At 40.7% G+C, this 24,664-nt stretch overlaps 1 protein-coding gene across 1 annotated transcript; it reads left to right on the forward strand.

The window, feature by feature from the left end:
* Positions 1 to 1,145: 1,145 nt before the first annotated feature.
* Positions 1,146 to 24,132, forward strand: LOC142493714 (annexin A1-like). The gene is made up of 13 exons (XM_075598210.1): positions 1,146 to 1,300; positions 6,543 to 6,628; positions 14,548 to 14,638; positions 15,080 to 15,174; positions 16,043 to 16,156; positions 16,383 to 16,473; positions 16,906 to 16,985; positions 17,909 to 17,965; positions 19,000 to 19,093; positions 21,210 to 21,305; positions 22,409 to 22,467; positions 23,069 to 23,191; positions 23,762 to 24,132. Exons 2-13 carry the CDS (start codon positions 6,560 to 6,562, stop codon positions 23,822 to 23,824), a joined length of 1,032 nt encoding a protein of 343 aa, XP_075454325.1. The 5' UTR covers positions 1,146 to 1,300; positions 6,543 to 6,559; the 3' UTR covers positions 23,825 to 24,132.
* The last annotated feature ends 532 nt before the right edge of the window (positions 24,133 to 24,664 follow it).

The following is a 24,664-nucleotide window of genomic DNA, read 5'->3' on the forward strand; positions in this document are numbered from 1 at the left end:
TGTGTTACTAGGTGGCGAGTAGATTTTTTTGTTCGGCGAGTACATTTTTTGGTGATTTGTCGACCACTATATATATATAGCAAAAAATAAAGAACAATAGGCACTCCGTCTGGGAAATCAATATGGTGGGTGCAAATCCTGTATAGTACAAATAGGCAATACGATACCGTGTAGAAACGAATATCCGCACGCTGACCGAAACGTTGGAAATTATGTCTTGTTAATACAATATATTCTTTTGACAACCATTTGGAGTGCTGCCACTGATATTCGTCTCTATTGTTCACAGACGCACCAGATTCAACCTCACCCACCCAGCGTACAGCTGCGTTGCTCCAAAGGCGCACAGCCTTTGGCGCAGCCGAAGGGCAGCCAAAGGGCGTGAGCCGTTTGCTGCCGTTCGCTGATGTTAGTTGATGTTAAAGTGATGTTGAAGCTGCTCTATTTCTATCTGAAACACATAAGCCCTTTATCCCCTGTACCCAATTTTCCAACTTTATCTGTCCATGAAATGTCTATGAATTACCTGTATAACCCTGTTCTTTTATCGTAACCATGTATTTTTTATAACTCTGTGCCCAGGACATACTTGAAAACGAGAGGTATCTCTCAATGTATTACTTCCTGGTAAAACATTTTTATAAATAAATAAATAAAATAAATAAATATATTATCTCTTCTTCCGGCGGTGTTATAATGGATAAAGCAAGAGAGGTTTTTAGTTAAAAACAGTGCATCCTGGAATGTATCTGTGCCTGAAGCCTATCCCCTCCTACCCCCCCCCCCCCCTGTGCAGTATGCGATTTATGACTAAAGGTGTTAAATGGTCCCTGAATGTTTGGGATGTATGTATGTGTGTTTGTGTGTGTAAATATACATTTATAAAGTACCCACAGTGTATACAGCGCTTTACAAAAGGTGTGTATGGTGTGAGATTTTTGCCCTGCTGTGCGGGACTGTGCCTTTATTTGAAAGTGGCCCTTTCTGCAAGTTAACAAACGTTGACAAACCACCATACATGCATATTATGGCAAGCGGAAAACGAAACAAATGTTAATAGAATATGAAAGCACTTAAGGAAAGTGGCAGCACATTTGTATCAATGTTGGAAGGAATGTGTGGTTAGTTCAGCAGTATTGTCTGAGTCCTGAGCTGGGCTTGCCAGCCAATCAGAGCAACGTTAGAGTTATGTGCCTGTTTCTAGGTGTGGTTTGTCCACTTCTTCATAAAAATCAGAAGCTCAACTTCCAACCCCTTTCAGCTCACAGCTCAAAAAGCATTAGTGTCTCTTCCCTAAAAGGTGAGTTGCTTTTGCTTTGTTTTACAGTATTATGTCCACAACTGCTCTTTTAGCATGTAGGCTGCTGGAGCAGAGCAGTGTGCTGCTAGTACTTGTAAAAGCCAAGTGATTCAACGCTCAGAAAATGAACCGTTTGGTGCAGAAAGCGATGTGCATTTTTGATGCAGTTTAGTGTTGGGTGTGGTCGTGTTATTATTTGTTCTTCTACAATCTATCGAGCGATGTGTTTAAAATCAAGTGTAGCTGTTTCATGGTACTTCACATCTTTCCTTGAGAAATATAATATCTATTAGGACCTTTTGGCATCGTGATAATTCTTAGTAAAGGAAAAAGATTAAGATCATGGACGAAAGAAGGGTAACTGGCAAGCTCCCTCCCCTTTTTGTTTCATGCATAACCACCGCAGAGAACAAGATTGTTTCAGCAGAACTGAGTCACAGGAAACCCTTCTCTTATTTTTTTTTTTTCTTCTGGAAACTCAAAACAGATTATTACTAAGAGCTGCCAAGGTTTTTTTTTTTTGTTTACTTACCTCACATAACATATTGTATCTTTTCCTCTAGTATGTGTATATATCTATCTACTGTATATCACATTTGGATACAAAGTATTCTGTTTTGTGGTTTGCTGTTCTATATGTACTGCTTAAAAGTTGACTTTTCAGAGGCGTACAGCTTTAATGTTTTTTTTTTTTAACCTTCGGGGATTGTTTTGTGTGTTTAAATTAGGAACCCGTTTTGCAGGCTGTTTGGAAGCATACAGTATGTGCTTATTCTGTATAGGGCGTTGCAGGAGGGAATGGCGATCTGGAGATTGTAGAGCCTGTGTGTGAATTTGCCTTTAGGGTAAAAAGATTAGTATTTCAGTTTCTAAGGGGAAAAAAAACACGACCAAAATGAAATTTATGCACAAATATCCCTTTAGGTATTCGTGAATTTTTCAACACTTGTAAAACACCTGAGTAAATACAACTATGTAAAATCTGCAGTACTGATTGGGCTCTATGGTTGACTCTGCCCTAGATCCATATCAAATATTGGGCTGAAAATTGCACTTTTGATCATAAATGAATTCTAAAACAGCAATTTTGACAATCTGTCCCCTAGCCTCATCGCACCTATGTAGCAGACAATTTTATCACCATTACCACGAACTAACAACTTCTCACCTCAACTATTGTTTTCAATAGCGCTGCTGTTTAAATAAGGTGTGCCAGCAGTAACGTACCATGTAGCGTTATTTGGAGCGATAACATAAATTACATCTAATAGCAAGAGGAGGTCTTGTCTCATATTCATTTTTCTGTAACCACATCTCTGGTCTGAACTGCCAAATGAACAGACAAAAAAAATAATAGATTTGGTATAGCTGGGAAATATGCAAGGGCTCAGAGTGAGAGCTTTTGCTGTTTAAAGGTCAGAAGCTTTTTTTTTTTTTTTTTTGCTGCTAATCATTTTCATTTGATAGCTCTTAAGGCCCTATGCAGCATGGGGAAATATGGGGTAACGCATAGTTAACAGTATTTTCTATTCCAAGTGCGGAGCAGCAGCTGCTTCATATAACCACTGTATGCATTATCCCACTTCTCAAGTTTCCTTTGTTATAAGGGTTCACAGGCTTACTTCCTATATATGTGCCTAAAGTGGTGTTTTTCAGTAGGGGTTCCACGGGTATCCTTAAAGGGTTCCCTGCAATTTTCAGATAATTTGGAAATGTTACAAAATACAGAGGAATTTAAAATGCATCTGATCCAATCTACTCGCTATTCGATTGGGTGGGGTTCCTTACAATGCATCTGATCTCAGGTGTGCTATTAAAGAGGGGTGGGGTTCCTTACAATGCATCTGATCTCAGATGTGCTGTTAGAGAGGGTTGGGGATCCCTAGAATCTCACAATATAATTAAAGGGTTCCTTAGCACAAAAAAGGTTGAAAACCACAGTAACAAAACAAACTACAGTATATACTCTAGGTTTCTGTAGAAAATAATGTGCCTATATGTTTACAATTAGTTTTTCTATTTTGACAATAAATAAATAGTTAACCTTGCCGGGCCTGTCATGAATAGTATTTGGCTTCATGTTTTTCAGAATCATATTATAGTTCAACACTCTCTGCAAAGGTTTCCATAATATTTAGCTTATAACTCATCTCTAAATACTCCCACGCATGGCTCAGCTCCCCCCTCCCCCACCAGACCAACGCCTTTCCTCCCTTTTTTTCTCTCCATTTCCAGCCAAATAATTTTTCCTAGGATTCATACTTTCTTTTATCATTCCAAGAGGGTGGTTGGTGCAGATAGAGCACAGCTGCAGACGCCCTGCAATGTGAAGCAGGGAAAACAAAACCAGGCCACTCCGCAGTAGTATCAAAATTGTATTAAGCCAGCAAACACATACAGGGGACAAAAATAGGACAGATAGAACGCACCTACGCATTTTGTACAATAGTACTTTATCAAGGTGAAGCAAGAGTAAAATAACAGCCTACTTATACCTACCCTAGGCACTTCTAACCCAATGGGTTGCGGCGTCATGCGCCGGCAGCTGCAAGCAGTCGCGGCTATGTGACGCACACTCCCATGGACCAGGGTGCATCAGGTAGTACACAGGGGCTGCCACGTGACCTCCGTCGCGTCATAGGGATGACGTCATCAGCGTGCGGCACGTAGGCCAATCACGTTGACGCAACGTCCATCTCCATTGGCTGGGGTGTGTCACGTGATCTAAACAGTTTTTTAACAACACATAACTTTAATAGTATGACACAATTTGTAGACAAACAGTAATAAAAACACAAAAAATTGGCTTGGCAATACGATTCCTTTAAACAGAATATAAACAAGAGACTCACTGGATAATTAAATCGCAGACTCCCAGTCTTGGTATAATACTTGTAACTATAAAGATCTAATATTTTTACATTGAATAAACAATACATAGTGAAAAATATTAATGATTTAAGATATAATCATAATAATATAACCGTTCCTGGGACAGAAATAGAACCTTGCTAGTTCATGGAAGCTTAAAGAGTAGATGTGTATGCGATAATATCACATTGGGTTAGAAGTGCCTAGGGTAGGTATAAGTAGGCTGTTATTTTACTCTTGCTTCACCTTGATAAAGTACTATTGTATGAAACGCGTAGGTGCGTTCTATCTGTCCTATTTTTGTCCCCTGTATGTGTTTGCTGGCTTAATACAATTTTGATACTACTGCGGAGTGGCCTGGTTTGTTTTCCCTGCTTCACATTGCAGGGCGTCTGCAGCTGTGCTCTATCTGCACCAACCACCCTCTTGGACTCATCATTGGATGGATTGCACGCTATTGATCCTGAGAGTGCCCCTTGGATGAGCAGGTAAAGTGCCAATGTGCCTTATTCAAATCCTGCTGTTTTAATGGACATAGTTCCTTTTTCATTATACTGTCAGGGTGATCAATGTGTACATCCCGGTGGTTGTCTCAACTGACTCCACTTGTCACTTCCCCTACAGTCACTACGCAGTTAATGCATTATTGAGGGGCACTCCGTCATTGTCAGACCACCAAGTCAATGGTCTCATCATTATGTTATAGGAGGTTACCGGTTCGATTTTGAGCACCACATATACCACATTTTTCTTTTATCATTCCTTGCTATTTTCCGTTGGCCATTATTCTTTACATATTCAGAGGTACCCTGTGAACCATCTTCATTGGTTGTACATGTACCATTCTTACCTTCCAATGTACTTCCTCCACAAAACCGATATCTGATTCAGAGAAAAGCTCTATTTTTGTAGATTTGCAGCACAAACCTTGTTTCCACTCTGCCACTTACAGATCTTAAGTGCCTTCAGATAGGGTTTATTTACCTTTTTTTTGTATCTGTTTGTAGACTTGGTAATCATCATAAAAACATTTAATGGCCCATTCCAAACTCTGTATGCATAAAGTGTACTAAAATGAATTGGCAAGTTTGAAAGCGTCAATCAATCGAAGCCACACGTGGTGGTTGTTGTGTTTTTTTTTTTTTAATTGTAACTTTTAAAAAAAAAATAGGATTGAAACGGGGGGCAAGATCCAATAGTAATATGCTCACTCACGACTAATGTTGGATTTAAAAAAATAAATATACCGCCATTGGACACTTACCTGGTGCTGCCCTCCTCCTTCAGCAGCGCACTGATTTCTTGCCATGGCAACGCGACGATGTCTGACCTCACGTTGCCAGGTTAAGCATGCGCAAGTGCCCCCCGAATTCTGCTGCCCTTGGTCCGGGCCTAATGGGAAATTCGCCACTGCTCACAAGTCCAAAGAGGCATAACGTTGCAAACAAGGATACTTTATTTTATCTTCAGGTGGTATCAAGGACATTTGCGGTCACATCAACTTTTCTGAAGCACACGGCAGAATAGAATGAGACCCACCTTTTTCCAAGCAAATGGTACCATGGAATGATACTCCCTTACGGGGGATGTGACCCAAAACGTTGACTCCTTTCGTGCACCTGTCTGAAAATGAAATATTAAAGGTGTCTCATTCCATTGTGCTGTTTGGTGGAGAAAGGGTCATGCAGCCAAAAACAGTTGACCCGTTCTGGCACTCCTCTAAAGATTAAATATTTTTTTGCAATGTAATAACGCGTCTTTGAATTCATGAGTTACCCATCTTGTGTGTTCATATCCCTGTACTATTGTGAATTTTATTATTTTGGCTAATGTGCTAAATATCTGACTCTTTTTTTTTTTTTTTGCTCTTGTCTGTACTTTCCAACATTGTAGTGATTTCGAGTGTCCATAACCCCAAAACAGGAGAATATTCTTACATTATCAGTATCTAATTGTATTCTATTGACCAGAGTACATGAACTATTTTGTACAGTACATTGGCAGGGAGAATAATTTTCAGATGTATAATTAACTAATATTATCAGCACATACAAAGTGTAGTTTGAATATTTTGTTGCAACATATGCTGTCAATATTTTGCAAAACATTGGAGTATATGCTATATGTATAAAGACTTGGATTAAAGTCAAAATAAAACAATTTGCTGTTCTTAAGCAATTTTGTGGCAGAGCTATGTCATTGTAACCAAGTGGTTTTGTTCCTTTGTAAAATGTCTGCCTATATCATGTATAAAATGGGGAAATAAGGAGTTTGGCTGGGAAGAACTTGTGTTTTATTAGCATTTGGCAGCCTTAAGTGTTTTTATATGGTGTGCTAACATGGCAACATCACATGTTTTTCTTCTCCCTAGAAACCTGACTCATCATCATGTCTTTTATGCAAGAATTCCTCTCTCAGGCTAACTTTCTTGATGGTGGAGGACACCCCCCATGTACCGTAAGTTTCTTTGAGAGCGGGCAAATGTCTCCTGAAAAAATGCTGAAACACGACTAGGCTTTTAGGTAAAATGAACTACGTTTTTGTGGTGGGGGAAAAAAACCTGTCTCCCTCCTGCCTTTTTGCCTCCAAATTCCTTGACCGTCTTGTATTCTTTCGTTTGCTCCATTTTCTCAACACCTATCCTAGACCCTCTACAATCTGGCTTCCGCACTGCTCACTCCACTGAAACAGCTTTCAGTAAAATAACTAATGACCTCCATGCTGCCAAAGACAGAGGTCATTACACTCTGCTCATACTACTTAACCTCTCTGCAGCACATGACACCGTGGACCACCCTCTTCTCCTTCACATTCTCCATACTCTTGGTATTCAGAACAAAGCTCTATCCTGGATCTCCTCCTACCTCTCCCATTGTACTTTCAGTGTATCTTTTGCTAACACCTCCTCCTCTATCGATCTCTCTGTGGGGGTACCCCAGGGCTCTGTTCTGGGACCTCTTCTATTTTCTCTGTACACACTTTCTCTAGGTGACCTAATCACATCTCTTGGGTTTAAATATCACCTCTATGCTGACGACACACAAATTTACCTTTCAACCCCTGACCTTACACCTGCTGTACAGACCAAAGTTTCTGAATGTCTCTCTGCTATATCATCCTGGATGGCCCTCCACTGATTTAAACTTAACATGGCAATAACAAAGCTCCTTATACTTCCTCCCAAACCTGGCCCTACTACCTCCTTCCACATTACTGTTAGAAGACCATCATTCACCTAGTAGCCCAAGCATGCTGCCTAGGGGTCACAATCGACTCCTCTCTCAAATTCAAAACATATCGAAAACCTATCGCTTTTTCCTCTGCAATGTTACAAACATATGCCCTCTCCACTGTTACTAGACTGCTAAAACTTTGACTCTGGCCCTCATTCTCTCCTGTCTCGATTACTGTAACCTCCTGCTGTCCGGCCTTCCTGCCTCTCACCTGTCTCTCCTACAATCTATCCTTAACGCTGCTGCCAGAATCACTCTACTCTTTTTCCTAAATCTGTCTCGGCGCCTTACCTGCTGAAATCCCTCTCCTGGCTTCCTATCAAATCGTGCATCTCGCACTCAATTCTCCTCCTCACTTTTAAAGCTTTACACGCTTCTCCTTATATCTCAGCCCTACTTTCTCGCTATATACCATCCCGACTCTTGCGGTCTGCTCAAGGATGTCTTCTCTCTACCCCCTTTGTATCTAAAGCCCTCTCCCGCTTTAAACCTTTCTCACTGACTGCCCCACACCTCTGGAATGCCCTTCCCCTTAATACCCGACTAGCACCCTCTCTATCCACCTTTTAGACCCACCATAAGGCCTCGGCCATGTTCCTTGCTGGTGGAACTCAGCACTGAGCCCCTACAGTCTCAATTAGAGCGACTTTAGTAGGGGCTCACCTGCGCTTCCGCAAGCAAGCGGAAGCGCAGGTCTTAGGGGAATTAAAAATTCCCCTGCTTGCCGGTGCGACAGGCCGGTCACGTGAGCGGTTCGCCCAATGAGGGCTAACCAGCTTCGTGACGTCACTGGCCCGCCCCCGGCCAGTGACGCGCCCGCCCCCGGCCTGCCCCCTGATGGCCCGCTGACCGTGCGTGCGGTAAGCAACCGCAAGGCCAGGGAAAGCACCCGCTTTCCCTGTGCCTCAGCAAGCCAGCAGGGAGCATGGCCGAGGCCTAAGACACACTTGCTTAAAGAAGCATATGAATAGCACTGTGGCTAATACTATACACAATACTTAATGCTTGGCCCCCTGCAGACGCACTTACCAGAATGCCCTCCTCCTGTCTCTGTACGTTCTCCCTACCAATTACATTGTCAGCTCTTCAGAGCAGTGACTCCACAATGTTACTTTTATGTCTGATGCACTTATTCCCATTATCTGTTATCTGTATTATTTGTTATTTATGATTGTCAAGTGTATTACTACTGTGAAGCGCTATGTACATTAAGGGTGCTATATAAATACATACATATTTTTTTTTAAATTCCGATGTATTTAGCTATCATTTCTATTTATTTTTCGTTGGTTAATTTTGTTGGCAAAGCTGTATGTATTTTTTCTACTTGTAATTGTTTTTGTTAACTAAGCTTTAATAAGTACAGCAGTCTGCCTCTATGGCAAAGACCACTCCCTTGGCCTTTGGGCTTCGGAGCTTAACATTGCTGTTTGTTTGACCTGTGTTTGCACTGGTATTTGGAGATAGCTCTTGAGTGAGTTTCTGTAGCACAAGAAAGCATCAAAGCAACATGCATTGTTCTAAATCAGGGCTGGCCATCTCCACTCCTCGAGCTTACCAACAGTTCAGGTTTTCAGGATATCCATGCTTCAGCACAGGTGTCTCAGTCAAAGACTGGAGTTGGTTACCCCTGTTCTAGGCTAAGGTCCCGCTGGAGGGTGGCATGTGCACAGCACCAAACTGCGGTCTGCAGGCAGCGTTCTGAGGCGCGGGGGGTGTGGTCAAATGGGCCGGGTGGACGCGGCCATTTTGTGCATTTACTATGCTATGTGAAGTAATGAGCTTCAGGCATTTCTCGGAGCAGTAGAGTTAGGTTAAATTACAGAATCCTGTTTTTTTTTTCCTCTGACCAAATGCGGCAAATGCCGACATTCCAGCAGATTAACTCATTCGTTATTAAAAACCGCTTAAAGCACGGCACATTGTAAACCAGATTACTAATGGCACTGTGCCTTTGAATATTTATTTATTTATAAAATATTTTACCAGGAAGTAATACATTGAGAGTTACCTCTCGTTTTCAAGTATGTCCTGGGCACAGAGTTAGGACAAATAATACATGTTTACAAATACAGTTACATAAATGAGCAGGGTATACATTATATACAAGACATTGCATGCACAGTTAAAGATAATATATATATTATGGGCGTATGAAACAGTTGCAGACCAGATTAAAATGTGAGACAGCCTTAGATTTGAAAGAATTTAAACTGGTGGTGGATGTGAGAGTCTGTGGTAGGTTGTTCCAGTTTTGGGGTGCACGGTAAGAGAAGGCGGAACGGCCAGGTACTTTGTTGAGTCTTTGGACCATGAACAGTCTTTTGGAGTCTGATCTCAGGTGATAGGTGCTGCATGTGGTAGGGGTGAGGAGCTTGTTCAGGTAGCTGGGTAGCTTGCCCATAAAGAATTTGAAGGCAAGAATAGCTTCCATCTGGATGACAGCAGTTGCAACTTGCAAGCCTGTAGCACAGATATGCTAGCATCTAATTGGTTCCCTGGCACACCATGTGATGCGTTGCCGCACAGGAACATAATCCACTTGTATCCACTTGTATCCCCTGCCGACTGACACGTCACAAACAGTTAGCCAGGAAGCGAGGTTACACCGGCGACTGCTACACAGGAGGTATTGGGCTGGTGAGGCACCGCCAGCTGCAGCGGGGACCTAGTCCTACAATCTGTCTGCCAGCTCTTCCTTTGTCTCTGAAGAGTCCTCAATGGTTTTTAGGTGTCTCTACTGATCACATAATCGGATTTACTTTATAATTCAAACTACAATACCACGTATATGGGACACACTTTGATTTTTTTTAGGAAATTTGTTTAAAATTTTTTTATAGATTCTTTAAGAACGAAAACCAATAATCTGAAAGTTTGTTTTCTTGCAACGTGTTAACATATTGACAATAATATTTGAAAACTTTAAACCAAGGTTACGCTTTATCAGAATATAGTATGAAAAACATTTTCTTAGCCTATTTATGGAATTTTTTTTCTAACTCCCCTGAACTATACCATATAATTATTTATTCACATTGATGTTTTAGTTATCTATACTATAATTCAGAAAGTATTTTTTTGTCTGGCTATACAAATCCACACGCTTAATTCTAGAGACGCCAAACTTGGCATGCTACAGTTTCTAATAGGATCAAAAGGAAGAGTATAGGTGGGGTTTTGGTATGATTAGCCCATAGCTTCTGGTAGCCCTCGACAAATGTTCATGAAAACGTAGGGTTTTTTTGTTTTTTTTCCCCCAATCTAGCTCCTCAGGGAATTGTTCTATTAACTTCAAATTGGGACTGTAGGTAGATATTTGGAGGAGACCTAATTGGTACATAAATTATCGCTTCAATCGTTCTGGTTCTAAAGCGTTTTTTCTTGATTTTTGAGTTATTGTATGTATTGTCAGGGCCGCCAACGGGGCGGGGGGGGGTCTGCCAGTGTTGGCGTCCCGGGCCCAGTGAGGGGGCGCGGTCGCCGCTTGGCCCCGTTTCAGGGTGGTGAAAAAAATGGCCACCAAGCGTTCCGCGCGTGCTTGTAGCACTTTGACCCATGAGAGCCTTGCGCACCTCCTTACCATGTGCCCGACGCGGGCTACAGGCACCAGTGTGTGGGTGTGGAAGCCACAGGCAGCTCCGTTAAGATCGCAATGGGAAGAGGCTGTCTGTGCTGGAAGAGGAGAGCAGGTGAGGAGGTGAGTGGGGAGAGGGGCCTTGCAGGACTTGGGGAGGAAGGGGCCATACAGGAATTGGTGAGGGGTGTAAGGGCTCTACAGGAGTTGGGAGGAAGGGGGCCCTACAGGAGTTGGTGCGGCGGGAGGAAGGGACCCTACAGGAGGAGGTGAGGGGAGGAAATGGGAAATTAAGGGTACAAAGCAAAGGGACTAGGAGAGGAGAAGGAAGTTGGGTGGGGAAAGAGGGAAGGAGACAGGAGGGGGCGAGGACACTTATTAATAATAATAATATTAGGGGAACTTATTACAAATGACCCATAGTATTTATATCACCATTACTATTATTACTATGTATTAGTACCTGATTTATACAAGTATATTAAATATATAATATGATTGCTATTTTGTAGTATTATCCATGACTATTATTAGTCTTGGTATTATTACTTACATTCATGCAGATTAGGGCTGTCTAGTTCACTGCATTTTGCTAGCCCTGATAATCTTCATTCACTGGGATGAGGGGTGTATACAGTGCACATCCACAGACAGAGGAACTTGTACAAATAAAGCTTTTATTTCATTAGTATTTTCATATGTATTTGGGGGCTTGGGGGTATTTTTATATGTATTGGGGAGGGTTGTTTTTTGTGTGTGTGGCATTTGGGGGTGGGGATTATTTTTGTGTTTTTGGGGGTGGGAAGTTTTTTGGTATATCTTGTTGGGGAATTGTGTGAGGGTGGAGGGAGTGTGGGCTAATTAACTTGAGGGATGGAGAGGAGAGATGGGGTGAGTGAGGAAAAGAGGGAGTGAGAGATACATGCGAGGCATAAGGCTAAGGCCCCACTCCCTCAGTCAGCGCGCCCGCACTGCAGACAGGCGGGGCACTGACAGACACAGACCGCGATATGCGGTCTGTAGGGAGCGGGAGCCGGGGCTGGAGTGGGAGGGGGGCGTGGTTTAAGCGGAGAGGGGCGTGGTTTAAGCGGAGGGACACACTACCCCCCCTCCACGGGCTCGGGCTCCCGGGCTGCAGGAGGGAGCTGCTGCGGGCTGCCCTACTCACACGCTGACACTCGGGCACACACACACTCAGGCACACACGCACTCAGGCACACACATACATACACACACACACACACACACACACACACAGATAGGCACTCACGCTGCTTTCCCTCCACACTCTCCTCCCCGCTCCCCGAAGCCTCCCCTCCTCATTGGCTCGCAGCCACACAACGTGTCGCGTCGACGCTTGGGATTACAATTCTCTTGAATCCCCTAGCGGCTGACGCGTCACAGCGTGTAGTGTGCTGTGCCGTGAGGGTGGACTGGGACCGGCTCGGGAGGATTCCCCTGCAGGTGGGGAACGCTCGTGCAGCCGTCTGCGCCACCGGGCGCAGCGGGTCCCAGGCCTAAGAGTGAGAAGGGGGTGAGACGGAATGGAGAGAAATACATAGGAAGAAGGGGTGGAAGAGAGGGGGCTCGGTGGGGGGGGGGAGAGGGCTGCTCAAAATGTTTGTCGTGGGCCCCACAATTTCTGTTGGCCCTGTGTATATGTATGTCTTTATATATAGCGCCATCAATGTACATTGCGCTTCACAGCAGTGGTGTGTGTATATATACGTGGCAATCATGTAAATAACAAATAATATACAAAAACGCATAAAGGGGAGAAGCAAGTCAGCCACTGGGTGTTGTACCTGGTAAGCTATATATCTGACATGTGACATCATAATGAGTCATAGCTATAAAGTTTATCCACCAAGCAGACACAAAGAGGAAGTCAGTGGCATGGGGGGAGCAAGTAAGAATGCTGAAGGAGAGAGGCGGAAAGAATTGGGGACATCATAAGGTATAAAAGTGAGAGTAAGGAGAAGGATACGGGGGTGAGATGGGGAGGGATGAAGTTTGTTTCTAGAATTCCTAAGCAACGCCTGGTTATTTTCAGCTACAGTAGTTTGAGCTACATCTATTCATTTAAAACATTGCAGACAGGTACAGTACTTAAGTAATAATCCCCCTCAGAACAGGGCATTACTGGCCAATAATGCACTGGCTGGAAGTGTTGAAGGCCCGAGCCGAAGCCGAGGGACTTTAATCCAGTCAGGGCATTATTGGCCAGTAATGCCCTGTTCTGAGGGGATTATTACGATTATTGACTAAATGTAGGCTTTTTAAATAAATAATAGACACTTTTGTACAGTTATAGATTTTTTTTTTTAAATAAAATGGTAAATTAAAGCACCTCTATAAACACACTGCAGCTATCTATAGCCACACACTGCCGCTCTTCTGTGTATACACACACACACACAACCTGCTGCTACACACACTTTGTAGCTACATCCACTCTCTGCAGCTACCCACACCCTCTCTGCAGCTACCCACACCCTCTCTGCAGCTACCCACACCCTCTCTGCAGCAACCCACACCCTCTCTGCAGCAACCCACACCCTCTCTGCAGCAACCCACACCCTCTCTGCAGCTACCCACACCCAACACACTCTCTCTCTGTGTCTCTGTCTCTCTCCAGCTTCTCTCTCCAGCTTCTCTCTGTCTCTCTCCAGCTTCTCTCTGTCTCTCTCCAGCTTCTCTCTGTCTCTCTCCAGCTTCTCTCTGTCTCTCTCCAGCTTCTCTCTGTCTCTCTCCAGCTTCTCTCTGTCTCTCTCCAGCTTCTCTCTGTCTCTCTCCAGCTTCTCTCTGTCTCTCTCCAGCTTCTCTCTGTCTCTCTCCAGCTTCTCTCTGTCTCTGTGTGTCAATGTCTGGCTGCTGCATCCTGACCAATCCCCTGCCCAGCTTTAGCTGTTCTGACGAGGAAAAAATGATTGGCTAGAAATAAAAACTTGGTAAGCTGCCAAAAATTCCGGCCATTGCTGAATGAATAATTCCCGGAATTTTAACCACTCAGAAAGGAGAATTTTTCAGCTTTAACCTATAATATTTTATATTCATTATATCACTCTATATCTGTAATAAAGTAAAAGATGGGAGTAAAAAGAGAAATATAAAATGAGGGAGAAATCTACACTAGATGCCAGTAAAGTAGGGGGGGAAGAATTTAAAGGCTTGTCAGGGAGGGGGGAAATAAATAGTAACATGGATATATGTATATATGTGTAGAGGTATTAGTACCGTGTTATCCGAGCTTCAATAATCAAAAAATAAATAGATGATACCGTTCTGTGGCTAACACTGTTATTAAGGCACTGTTTTTAAGAATACCCTTTGCTTGCTTCATTCATTGTAACATCGCCGGAAGAAGAGATCAGCGTATCTCGAAAGCTCGCACAGATTTTCATTAGCCACAGAACGGTATCATCTATTTATTTTTTGATTATCTATATATCTATATATCTATCCTCAAAGAATTGAAAGGTAAAATATTAAAGACATTCCTTAATATATAAGGACTGCAACTTGACCATTCATCCAACACTAAAACTAATGATGTATGTTCACAGGCTGAACAGGTTGGACCATCACTTCAAGCATCCGCTGGATTTAATGGTGCCACAGATGCTGCAAACCTAGAAAAAGCCATCAAAGCAAAAGGTAAAATTCAGGGCATATCATGATTTCCTGGTAAAAAAAAGTTTATCTTGATCTTATTTCCGGTACCATGCTTTGAGTCATTATAATAAGAGGCTTTGATTCGCACAATTGTTCATATAAAAATAACTTGGTATGAAATGCACATTATAAAATATAAGTTTTTTTTATTTGAGGTTGATAAAAAACATTTATAAGAATGTGTGGAAGTAAAATTATTAGAATATTTTATATTTCAGACATGGCCATTATATAGATCTATATTATTATTTATTTATTTTTTCCATAAGGAAAACCCTCAACCAGAGCCAATCTCACCAAGTGTGTAATTCTAATAAAAAAAAATATATCACACACACGTTATGGTGGGTAAAAAAAGTGACAAAAAACCTCCACATAAAGCAGTTTCTTACATTTTTTTTTATTTGGATTGGAACCTTTTAGGTGTTGATGAAGGAACCATCATAGATATCTTGACTAAAAGAACCAATGAAGAACGCCAGCAGATCAGGGCTGCTTATCAAAAGGCAACAGGGAAGGTAACTGAAATGTTCTGATATAAAATTACTAATTACTTGGCAAATCGGGTAAAAAAAAAAAAAAACACTAGATAGTGATGAAAAATTGATCAGTTATTTTCCTGAATTACCATTGTATGCATTAAAATTACGTGTAAAATATATAATTTCTTGAAATATTTTATCAAGCTAAACAATACATTTTTATCTCCCGTTTTCAAGTATGTCCTGCTTATATAAATATTGTATGCTAAGGAATCAATTTAAATATGGCCATTACATACCCTGTGCATATACAGGCATACCCCGCATTAACGTATGCAATGGGACCGGCGGAGCATGTATGTAAAGTGAAAATGTACTTAAAGTGAAGCACTACCTTTTTCCCACTTATCGATGCATGTACTGTACTGCAATCGTCATACACGGGCATAACTGAGGTAAATAACACATTTGTAACAGGCTCTATAGTCTACCCGCTTGCGCACAGCTTCGGTACAGGTAGGGAGTCGGTATTGCTTTTCAGGACGTGCTGACAGGCTCATGCGCGAGCTGCTGTTTATCTATTGGGCGATATGTCCTTACTCGCTGGTTTACTTAAAGTGAGTGTCCTTAAACCGGGGTATGCCTGTATACGATATATACACTAAAGAAATGTTTTTAAAAGGATTTTATATTGTTCCGAACAATAACATGTGATTTTACATAGCTCACAGCACATGATTCTGGCATTTTATCATTGTAAAATAGCAATAGAAACATATTCCTTTATTTTTAGGTTATTGCACTATATCAGCACCATGGTCCTATTTTACATTTCTCCTGATGTCGGTTTCATTTTGTCTGTGCCAAACACGATGACATGATATTTATTTCCTCTGATTTTCAGAGTCTGGATGACGCTCTGAAGAAAGCCCTCTCAAGTAACCTGGAAATTGTTGTTCTGGGTTTGCTGAAAACCCCAGCCCAGTTTGATGCTCATGAACTGAAGGCTGCCACTAAGGTATTAAGTCTACAAAGCTTTGAAGCAGTCACAGTACCAAGAACTACAGCTGGTAATCTAGATGTTGATCACTAAAGAGACTTTCTAGATACAGTAAAAAAAAAAAAAAAAAAAAAGAGAGATAAAGCTATCCAATGATTCAATTATTCTACTCGTTGATAAGATTAGATTTTTATTCACTTCTTTTTGCGCTGTCGTATCTATAAATCTATTATCCTTTTCACAGGGCCTGGGAACCGATGAGGAAACCTTGATTGAAATCTTGGTATCCAGGAATAATCGTGAGATCAAAGAAATCAACAAGGTCTACAAAGAAGGTAATTTAAATCCGGACAAAGATTGAAAAAACATGTTGCAACACTGACCTTAAAGTTGGTCACATAGTTAATACTTTCAGCAGCTTGGCTTACTCTTGTTCCATTTGCATTTCTGATTACTTTTGGTTTACATTAGATTATATGAAAGCTTTCCAGACATGTGCCGTGACACCATTATTATTTTTTTTTTATATATGTATGTGTTTATTGATTCAGGACAACTCAAATTATGAAAGTGTTGAAATCTTGCCTCTTACTATTTAACTGTAGAAACGGGTTTTAGAGTTTGATCTATTGTACCACAAACTTTAACGTTACATGTGCTGTATACTGGCATCATTGTAAAATAAAGATTGCTTATTCAAGATTCTTTTTATTTCCTTTGCTGGGGAAAACAGTTGACTATTTTTATGACTATTTCTTTTGTGTCAGAATTCAAGAAGGATCTTTCAAAAGACATTGCCGCTGACACTTCTGGAGATTTTCAAAAGGCTCTTCTTGCCCTTCTTAAGGTACTTGATATGTATTTATGAAAAGATGGCTTTAACTTAGATTTTCTTTGTAAAAGCGGTAAAATTAAAATATTGTGCTGTGTCCCTCTAATTAATTATCTGTTTATTCTTATATGTGGTTCTGGACAGAGTTCAAATTAATTTAATCACATCCTGTCATTGATATATTATCCAAGTAATACAAGCTAATCTTCATAACCTCTTAAACTGTAAATATATATTTTGTTTTCTCACTGTTCACATTTGGGTACATGATTACATAGATAAAGGCTATGTGTAGTGTTATGGACTGCAGAATCTATTGAGATTATTACACCCCCCCCCCCCGTCCCAAAGCCCACCACAATATACACACATGTTTTTACCTTTTTGGGGGTGGTAGCCTCCGTTGCCACATCGGTCCCATGCACGGATGTGGAAGTTGAAGGGAGAGGGAAGCCCGCTGCAGCAGCAGAAACTGGGTCATGCCGGGCACAGAAGTTGGGCCCGACCTCTGGCCTTAGCCACCGGGCCTGGGGCAGTAGTCCTGGCTCTTCCCCTCTCCCCAGTCCGGTCGTCTGATTACTCTTAAAAGATTAATGCTTTGGCGTGAACTATATATACTCTGAAGCATACGTTTGCACCTTTTTGGCAGAAAATGCTCATTGACGTCAAAGCGATTTTCAGCTAAAAACCGCCTGAACGACTGGTTCAGAGTACATGGACTTTACCCCTTAAATGCAAATTGCACATAATTGGAGTATTCTCTGCAGTTATTACAATTACGGCATTATAAAGTATAATTTAAGAATCTTATTGCTGGATCTCTGGTAATTCATCAGCCTAATGGCATAAATGAACACACACACATTCTCTACCTGCGAGTATGTTTGCTGTCTTTTTGTGGTTACAAGTGTTTCTAACAATAATTTGTGTTTTGTTAGGGTGAACGGTCTGAAGACACTTCTGTGAATGACGATCAAGCTGACAATGATGCAAGGGTAAGAGAGTACTTCTGCGTGCTTTAAATAAGATGAGAAAAACCTGTGCTAAATGAGTCGTATCAACCAGACATCTTAATGTGTCCTGGTCTCCAGCTTTAGTCTATCGTTTCTAACCAGTAGAAAGTGAAAGGCGTGAGGCACAATAACATGATTTCTGATCAGATAGGTAGTATCACTGACCCAATACAGCATGAGCATTACTTTATATTGCACTTAATATATTTGCCCATATTTACCACGCAGTGCTGAGCTACACAACACCTTCTGCCCTGTAGGGTGTCTTCTGGTGAAGGAAGGGGTCTTTGGGCATAGCACCACTTTCTAAACATGAGTTGCAGCTGTAAATAATAAACAAAAAAACAAACTGTGAAGCCATGCTTGCACAAAAAAAAATCAAACATGTTTCTTTGTCTGCATTATACTATTCATGTACTAGACGTGGGTTTAGCATGCCATTTAACTATTTGTTCAAGTTTAATATGTCTAAATAACAGTGGAGCAGGGCTTTACTTCTAATGTGTCTGTGAGCCCTCCTAATAATTATTTTTATGCAATAATTTATTACACTATATATCTTCAATGTGGTGTTTTGGTCAACCCTGTCAAGCATTTTATACCATCATTTGAACTTTTGTAATTAGAGGGGCAGTTCTGTATTTTACACCTTGCATGGGGGCATGGTGTAATGGCTAATAAAATGAACATGCAGTATAAATATTCCAGGACACAAGCTATTAATTGCTTGGAAAATAAAGATGGTATTGTAGTGTATTTTGACAAATTCAAGTTGAGCGTATACATGATACAAAATAAACAAGAATTTAAGGATTAAATCAGAATAGGTTCTCTCAATGAATAGAGTACAGTGTAGAGCAACATCGTAATTGTATTTATTTGTTCTTGTTGACCACATTTTAATTGTAATACCTGTAAAGGTAAATGTAGACCTTCTTCTTGTATGAATTGCTAGGATACAGTATTAATGCTGCAATTTGGTAATCCCAAATGTCTTGTATTGGCCTTTATTGTAGGCCTTGTATGAAGCTGGAGAGAAGAGGAAAGGAACTGATGTCTCTGTATTCATTAATGTCCTAACCTCAAGAAGCTTCCCACAACTTCAAAAGGGTAAATAACTCTCCCATTGGAGTTTTCTACGAGTTCCATACAAGAAGAAATAGTATGCGCAGTCCCAAGATTCATTCTGTATCCGTAAAAAGATGTCTTTATCCCTCTGCTGCTCCCACTCTCCCGTGATCAGCAGGGTCAAACCGGAACATACAGTATACACAAAAAGGAAGCGCAAAAGAGAAAAGAACCATTCGTCAATATTCCAAAGCTTTATAAATTGACTCAAAATAACTATCACAAAATACATGAATTAATAAAAATGATCACCTAGGATCTGAAGACCCACACAGTCTATGCACAGTGATAAATTCTCAATTCAAAATCCACAGAACTACAACTAAGTAGGTACACGGTGTAGAGGATTGTATTACTGCTTACATAAAGAGAACACCCCCAGTGCTAGACTGCTGGGTATCCGCAGCAGGCTGGGCTTCCATCGTCACGTTCGCTCCCCACTGCGTGATGACGTCACCGTTTCACGTCATATGACTCTTCTGCCTCCTGAAGCGTCATATGACGCGAAACTCGTATAGGGGTGACGTCATCACGCAGCGGGGAGCGAACGTGACGATGGAAGCCCAGCCTGCTGCGGATACCCAGCAGTCTTGCACTGGGCGTGTTCTCCTTCTTATGTAAGCAGTAATACAATCCTCTGGACCTTGTACCTACTTAGTTGTAGTTCTGTGGGTTTTGAATTGAGAATTCATCACTGTGCATAGACTGTGTGGGTCTACAGATCCTATGTGATCTTTATCAATTCATGTATTTTATGTGATATTGTTATTTTGAGTCAATTTATAAAGCTTTGGAATATTGACTGATGGTTCTTTTCTCTCTTGTGCTTCCTTTTTGTGTATGAGTTCCATACATGACCTGGTTCTTGAGATGGTTGTACAAAATTGGGTCCACTCGTCTCCACTAAATCCTTTCTCTCACTGTTGGTCCTTTCTTATCACCTTTTTGTTAACCACATGAAAGCCAATGTGTCTACTCATAAATGTTAATTGAGTTTCTGTATTTAATGTTGGAAGCCTTTCCCAGTATCTACAGCTAAAATTCACTTTGCCTAGATTGTCATAGGTATTCTGTTAAAGGAAGGGTTTTTATTTTTTTTTAACCCTACTCATCCTGGGGTACAATTCTTTGTCTATCTTTAACCCTCTCAAAGAAGGAATACAGATACTGTAGTTTTTGATCTCTGTGGTCTCTTTAAAATATGCAGATTTCTAGCTCTGAATGTTTCCGAGATAATATGGTCATATCTTTATACGAGCTCATAATTCAAGTTCTTGCAACCAATAAGATTAGTGCTTCATTTTTATTCTAGAGCACTGAAGTCTGAATCCTGTCTTTAAAATGTCTCATCCTGGTGGTTAACTTAAGGCTGAGCTTATACTCTCTGCCCGCTTGTGCGCAACAGAGCGCGTGCATGTGTCGCACGCCTGCCGCTCGTGCGAATGTAAACATTCCTCCGCCTGGATGATCAGGTGATTGGGGGAGGGGGGCACGGCCGTGGCGTCACATGGTTTGTTGGCTCTCCATTGGCTGAACTACCGCTGTGACATGGCCATCGCGCCAAAAGACAAAAAAGACTTGTCTTTAGAAAACTTGTCCCACCATCGCGCTCTGTCGTGTGAGCACTATGGGCGTCCTCATAGGGAGTCTGCAATTTGTTTGTGCAGCGCCAATGCATGGAGTATAAGCTCAGCCTAAGACTGTACATTTTCAGACTTTTTGTCGATTTTTTTTTTTTTAGGAACAGCTAAACGGTCACAAAAACGAAGGGTTTCTTTTATTGTTACTTTAGGGATGCTCTTCAGTGAAAAATAATATCCAACTGAAGGGATATTTCTTAAACTTGTATAGCTGCTTTCATAGCTGCTACTAAAACAATATTTATTAGATTTTTTTTTTTTTTCATCCCAATTATTATTTACATGGTTATTGAATCGACGAGCTAATTTGTGCATAGGATTCATTTTCTAAACATGGATAGAAAGGTGAAAAAAAAGACCACTGCTACAGTATGTTTGCAAATAAAAATAAGAATAATTTCTAGATGAACATTTAGAAGAACAAAATAGTCACAGATTACTTTTACCTGTCTGTCTAGTTTTCCAGAGATATGCCAGATACAGCAAAAATGACGTGAACAAGGCTATTGATCTTGAGCTGAAAGGAGACATTGAAAACTGTCTGTTATCACTTGGTAAGTAATTTTTCATAATACAGTATATGTACCCTTTCTACTTATGTAGCATGCCAATTACAGTTTGGTGTGTTGTGTGATCGAATGTGAAGCGATGGAAAAACGGTACATTCATATAGGTGTAACTGGAAGCTTTACAAGATATTTATCTGAAACAAATCAGTCTGTCCCTTCAGTTGGCACATTGGTGGGCAATAGGGGCCCTGGGGTTCTTCAACTGTGGCCCTCAACTGCTTACTACCCCATGCAGCCTGTTCTCACCCCAGTGCAGAGGTAGTGGATATGTTGCTGGTGTGGATTGTAGCTTCCTCCCGCTACCTGACCTGTCTAATGACAGTGCTAATCACTAGATCTCAGTGTAAGGAGGGGAGTGGGATAGTATTCATCAGTGGGTCAGCATTAAGAAGGTAACTGGAGGTAAGAAACTCTGAGCAATGGCTGCAACTTCCCATGGTTAATGTCCGGGACGTTTGAGGGATCAGGTGCTGCGCGTGCATCCCTTATGGGTATATCATGGTGTCTACCATTTGGTTAGCAGGAACGATTTCATCTCTACAGATTAACAAGCAATCTGGAGATACTGATGCATGTGTAAAGACAATACTGCGCAATTGGCACACACGATCTACAAAACCAGCGTTCTCCGTTAGAGTTCACCACATGCCATGAATAATAGAATGAATTATATATAGCAAATCATTTGGAACCAATATGTTTCATGCATGAACACTCTAGAGACTGCTCCCTACAAATCTCTCATGCAGATACCTGCACCTGAGCTACTGTATATGGGTTGACGGAAGAGCCATGTCTTTTACCGTACAGCACTGCAAAACAGTGCAACAGAAGTCATTTCTATTGATGGGTCACCATTTTGATTAGGTAGCATATAAAATAAATTCAAAAGTAACTTTGGTAGTATTTCAGCTTCTAAGCTTTGGTCCCTAATTTAAAACCAGATCTGCAGTATTACATTATTTGTTGCAAGTGAAGTCTTATTTCAGGTTTGTGTTTTACTATCAACTTTTAATGAGATTCTAACTGTGTAATTTGGTACCGTATTGAATATTTAAGTGAACCTTTCTTAAATCTTCATTTTATAGTAAAGTGTTCTGGAAGCAGACCTGCTTACTTTGCTGAAAAGTTCTATTTGGCAATGAAGGTACAGTATGTTCTTCTCAACAAAAAATACTTATTTGACTTTCTCAATAGCGTAACATATTACCAAGCAGACTTTTTGAAAATATTTGTATAATTACAAAGTATTAAAAACATTTGACTGGAGCTGCATATTTTGGTTAGTGGTGAAGTAGTTAATAATAATTAAACCAACTGGTCAGGTTTTAAGGATATCCCTGCTTCAGACTGAGCCACTGACTGAGCCAACTGTGCTGAAGCAGGGATATCCTTCAATTCTGACTGACCTGTTGATGGCCCCTGAGGACTGGAGTTGGCCACCCCTGCATTAGAACCATGAATATGCAGTACTGTGTATTCAAATAACATTGTAACTCTGCCACCCGCATGCTGTTTAAGTGTCTTGTATTTGGTGCTTTGACTTTTTTGTTTTTTATATATATATATATATACATTTGCTATATGCTTTGCTGTGTAGGGTTTTAATCGTGCGTGTGTTTTTTTTAAAAAATTTTAACATAGGTCACAATTTTTGTTTAAGTTAATGAATATAAACAGTTCTTAATCACTATTGAGCTTCAATAATTTGCTAACCTGAAAACAATTATATTTCTTTATTTTACTAGGGATCTGGAACGCGACACAAAGCTTTAATCCGACTCCTGGTTTCCCGTTCTGAAATTGACCTAAAAGAAATCAAAGCTCACTATAAACGTCTTTATGGAAAATCCCTCCGCCAGGCAATTTTGGTATGTGATGATAACGTTCTGTAATATTGTAATGTGTAGTTATGAACAGAAGTAATAATAAAAGCTACAACACTTAAAGTACAAGCAAAATTAACATGATGGTCCCTGCTAGATACCCAATGATGAAAAATGCAGATTCTTGAAGGAATTGAACTATGTGGTGTTTTCATGATTTAAAAGAAACAAGTAAAATGTATTGGTAATTTATTAAATGGTCATTTGCATTGTAGCCTCCAGCAGCATTCCTTTTAAAAGTGAGATGAAATCCCAAAAATGTGGTCTTGTGTCCACGTCAATAGCAGATCTATACGTTGCACACAGGTATCTGCATGTTTTCAAGAGATCTGAATGTTTTTCAAATATGAAGTCCTCTTTATAGAAGGTCATAATAATTAAAATTCTTGCACTGATTCCCAATAATATTAGTGTCCTGTTTTTATCCTAAGTGGCATTGAAGTTCGAATCCTGTCATTAAAATGTGCTTCCATAAGATAGATACCTGTAGACTGCAATCTCCAATTTGACACAGTTGGTGCCATGCATTTAATTACATGTTCTTCATATACACAGGATGAAAAGGTCAAAGGCGATTATGAAACCATTATTCTGGCTTTGTGTGGACCTGACAGCTAGACTCCTGAATCATCGTCCATAGTATAGGAACTATAAACATCTATGCAACTGGAGCTGATTTTTTTTATTTTTCCCCCTAGACTTTGTGTTTAGTGGATCTTTGTGCAAGGTTACCTGAAGACCTAGTTAGAACATGCTAAAATGTTGCTACTGAAATTTCTTAATTTCCATACAAAACTAACTTTGTAATATCTACATCTATTTCAGCTGAACATTGTGTTTGTCTGGCATGCAAAACTTATACAGTTAACATTTACAATATAAATGGTCAAACATGCTATACTCCATTAAACAGAATGTGGACAATGTGTGGGTAATGCAATTTTTTTTATACTTTAGCATTGTAACTTTATTTACCTTGAGGCGTGTTTGCACTCCTTTTAGAAGCTGTGTGATAAACTATTTTTTTATATTGGTGTGTGTGTGATCTACATGTCTACATAGTATTTGTCTTTAATATACCATTACCCAAGGTAAGCTAAACCAAACATGCCACACAGATTTGCTACAGAATTACTGTAGAACCAAATATATGCGCTTAGGAGTCATTAAAATATACTTTGTAAAGCCTATTAGCATTCATCCCATGTATCTTCAGTGTGCTCTTTTTGAGTAAGGGTGTCTCCATGCATTGAGATATACTGTATATCTATATCCTCGCACTTGGGACCCCCCCAGTGTCATATACCGCAACAGTGTCAGGCTGCCAGCCTCGTCAGAAACACCGGTAATGCCAGTCCCCCACACATGCACATAGTGGCAGTGCTAGCTAAACACACACACACACACACACACACGCACGCAGAGAAAGCCTCCCCTTCACAAACACTGCAATAGTTC

This window comes from Ascaphus truei, chromosome 1, assembly GCF_040206685.1.
Source record: "Ascaphus truei isolate aAscTru1 chromosome 1, aAscTru1.hap1, whole genome shotgun sequence".
In the NCBI taxonomy this organism is placed as follows: Eukaryota; Metazoa; Chordata; class Amphibia; order Anura; family Ascaphidae; genus Ascaphus; species Ascaphus truei.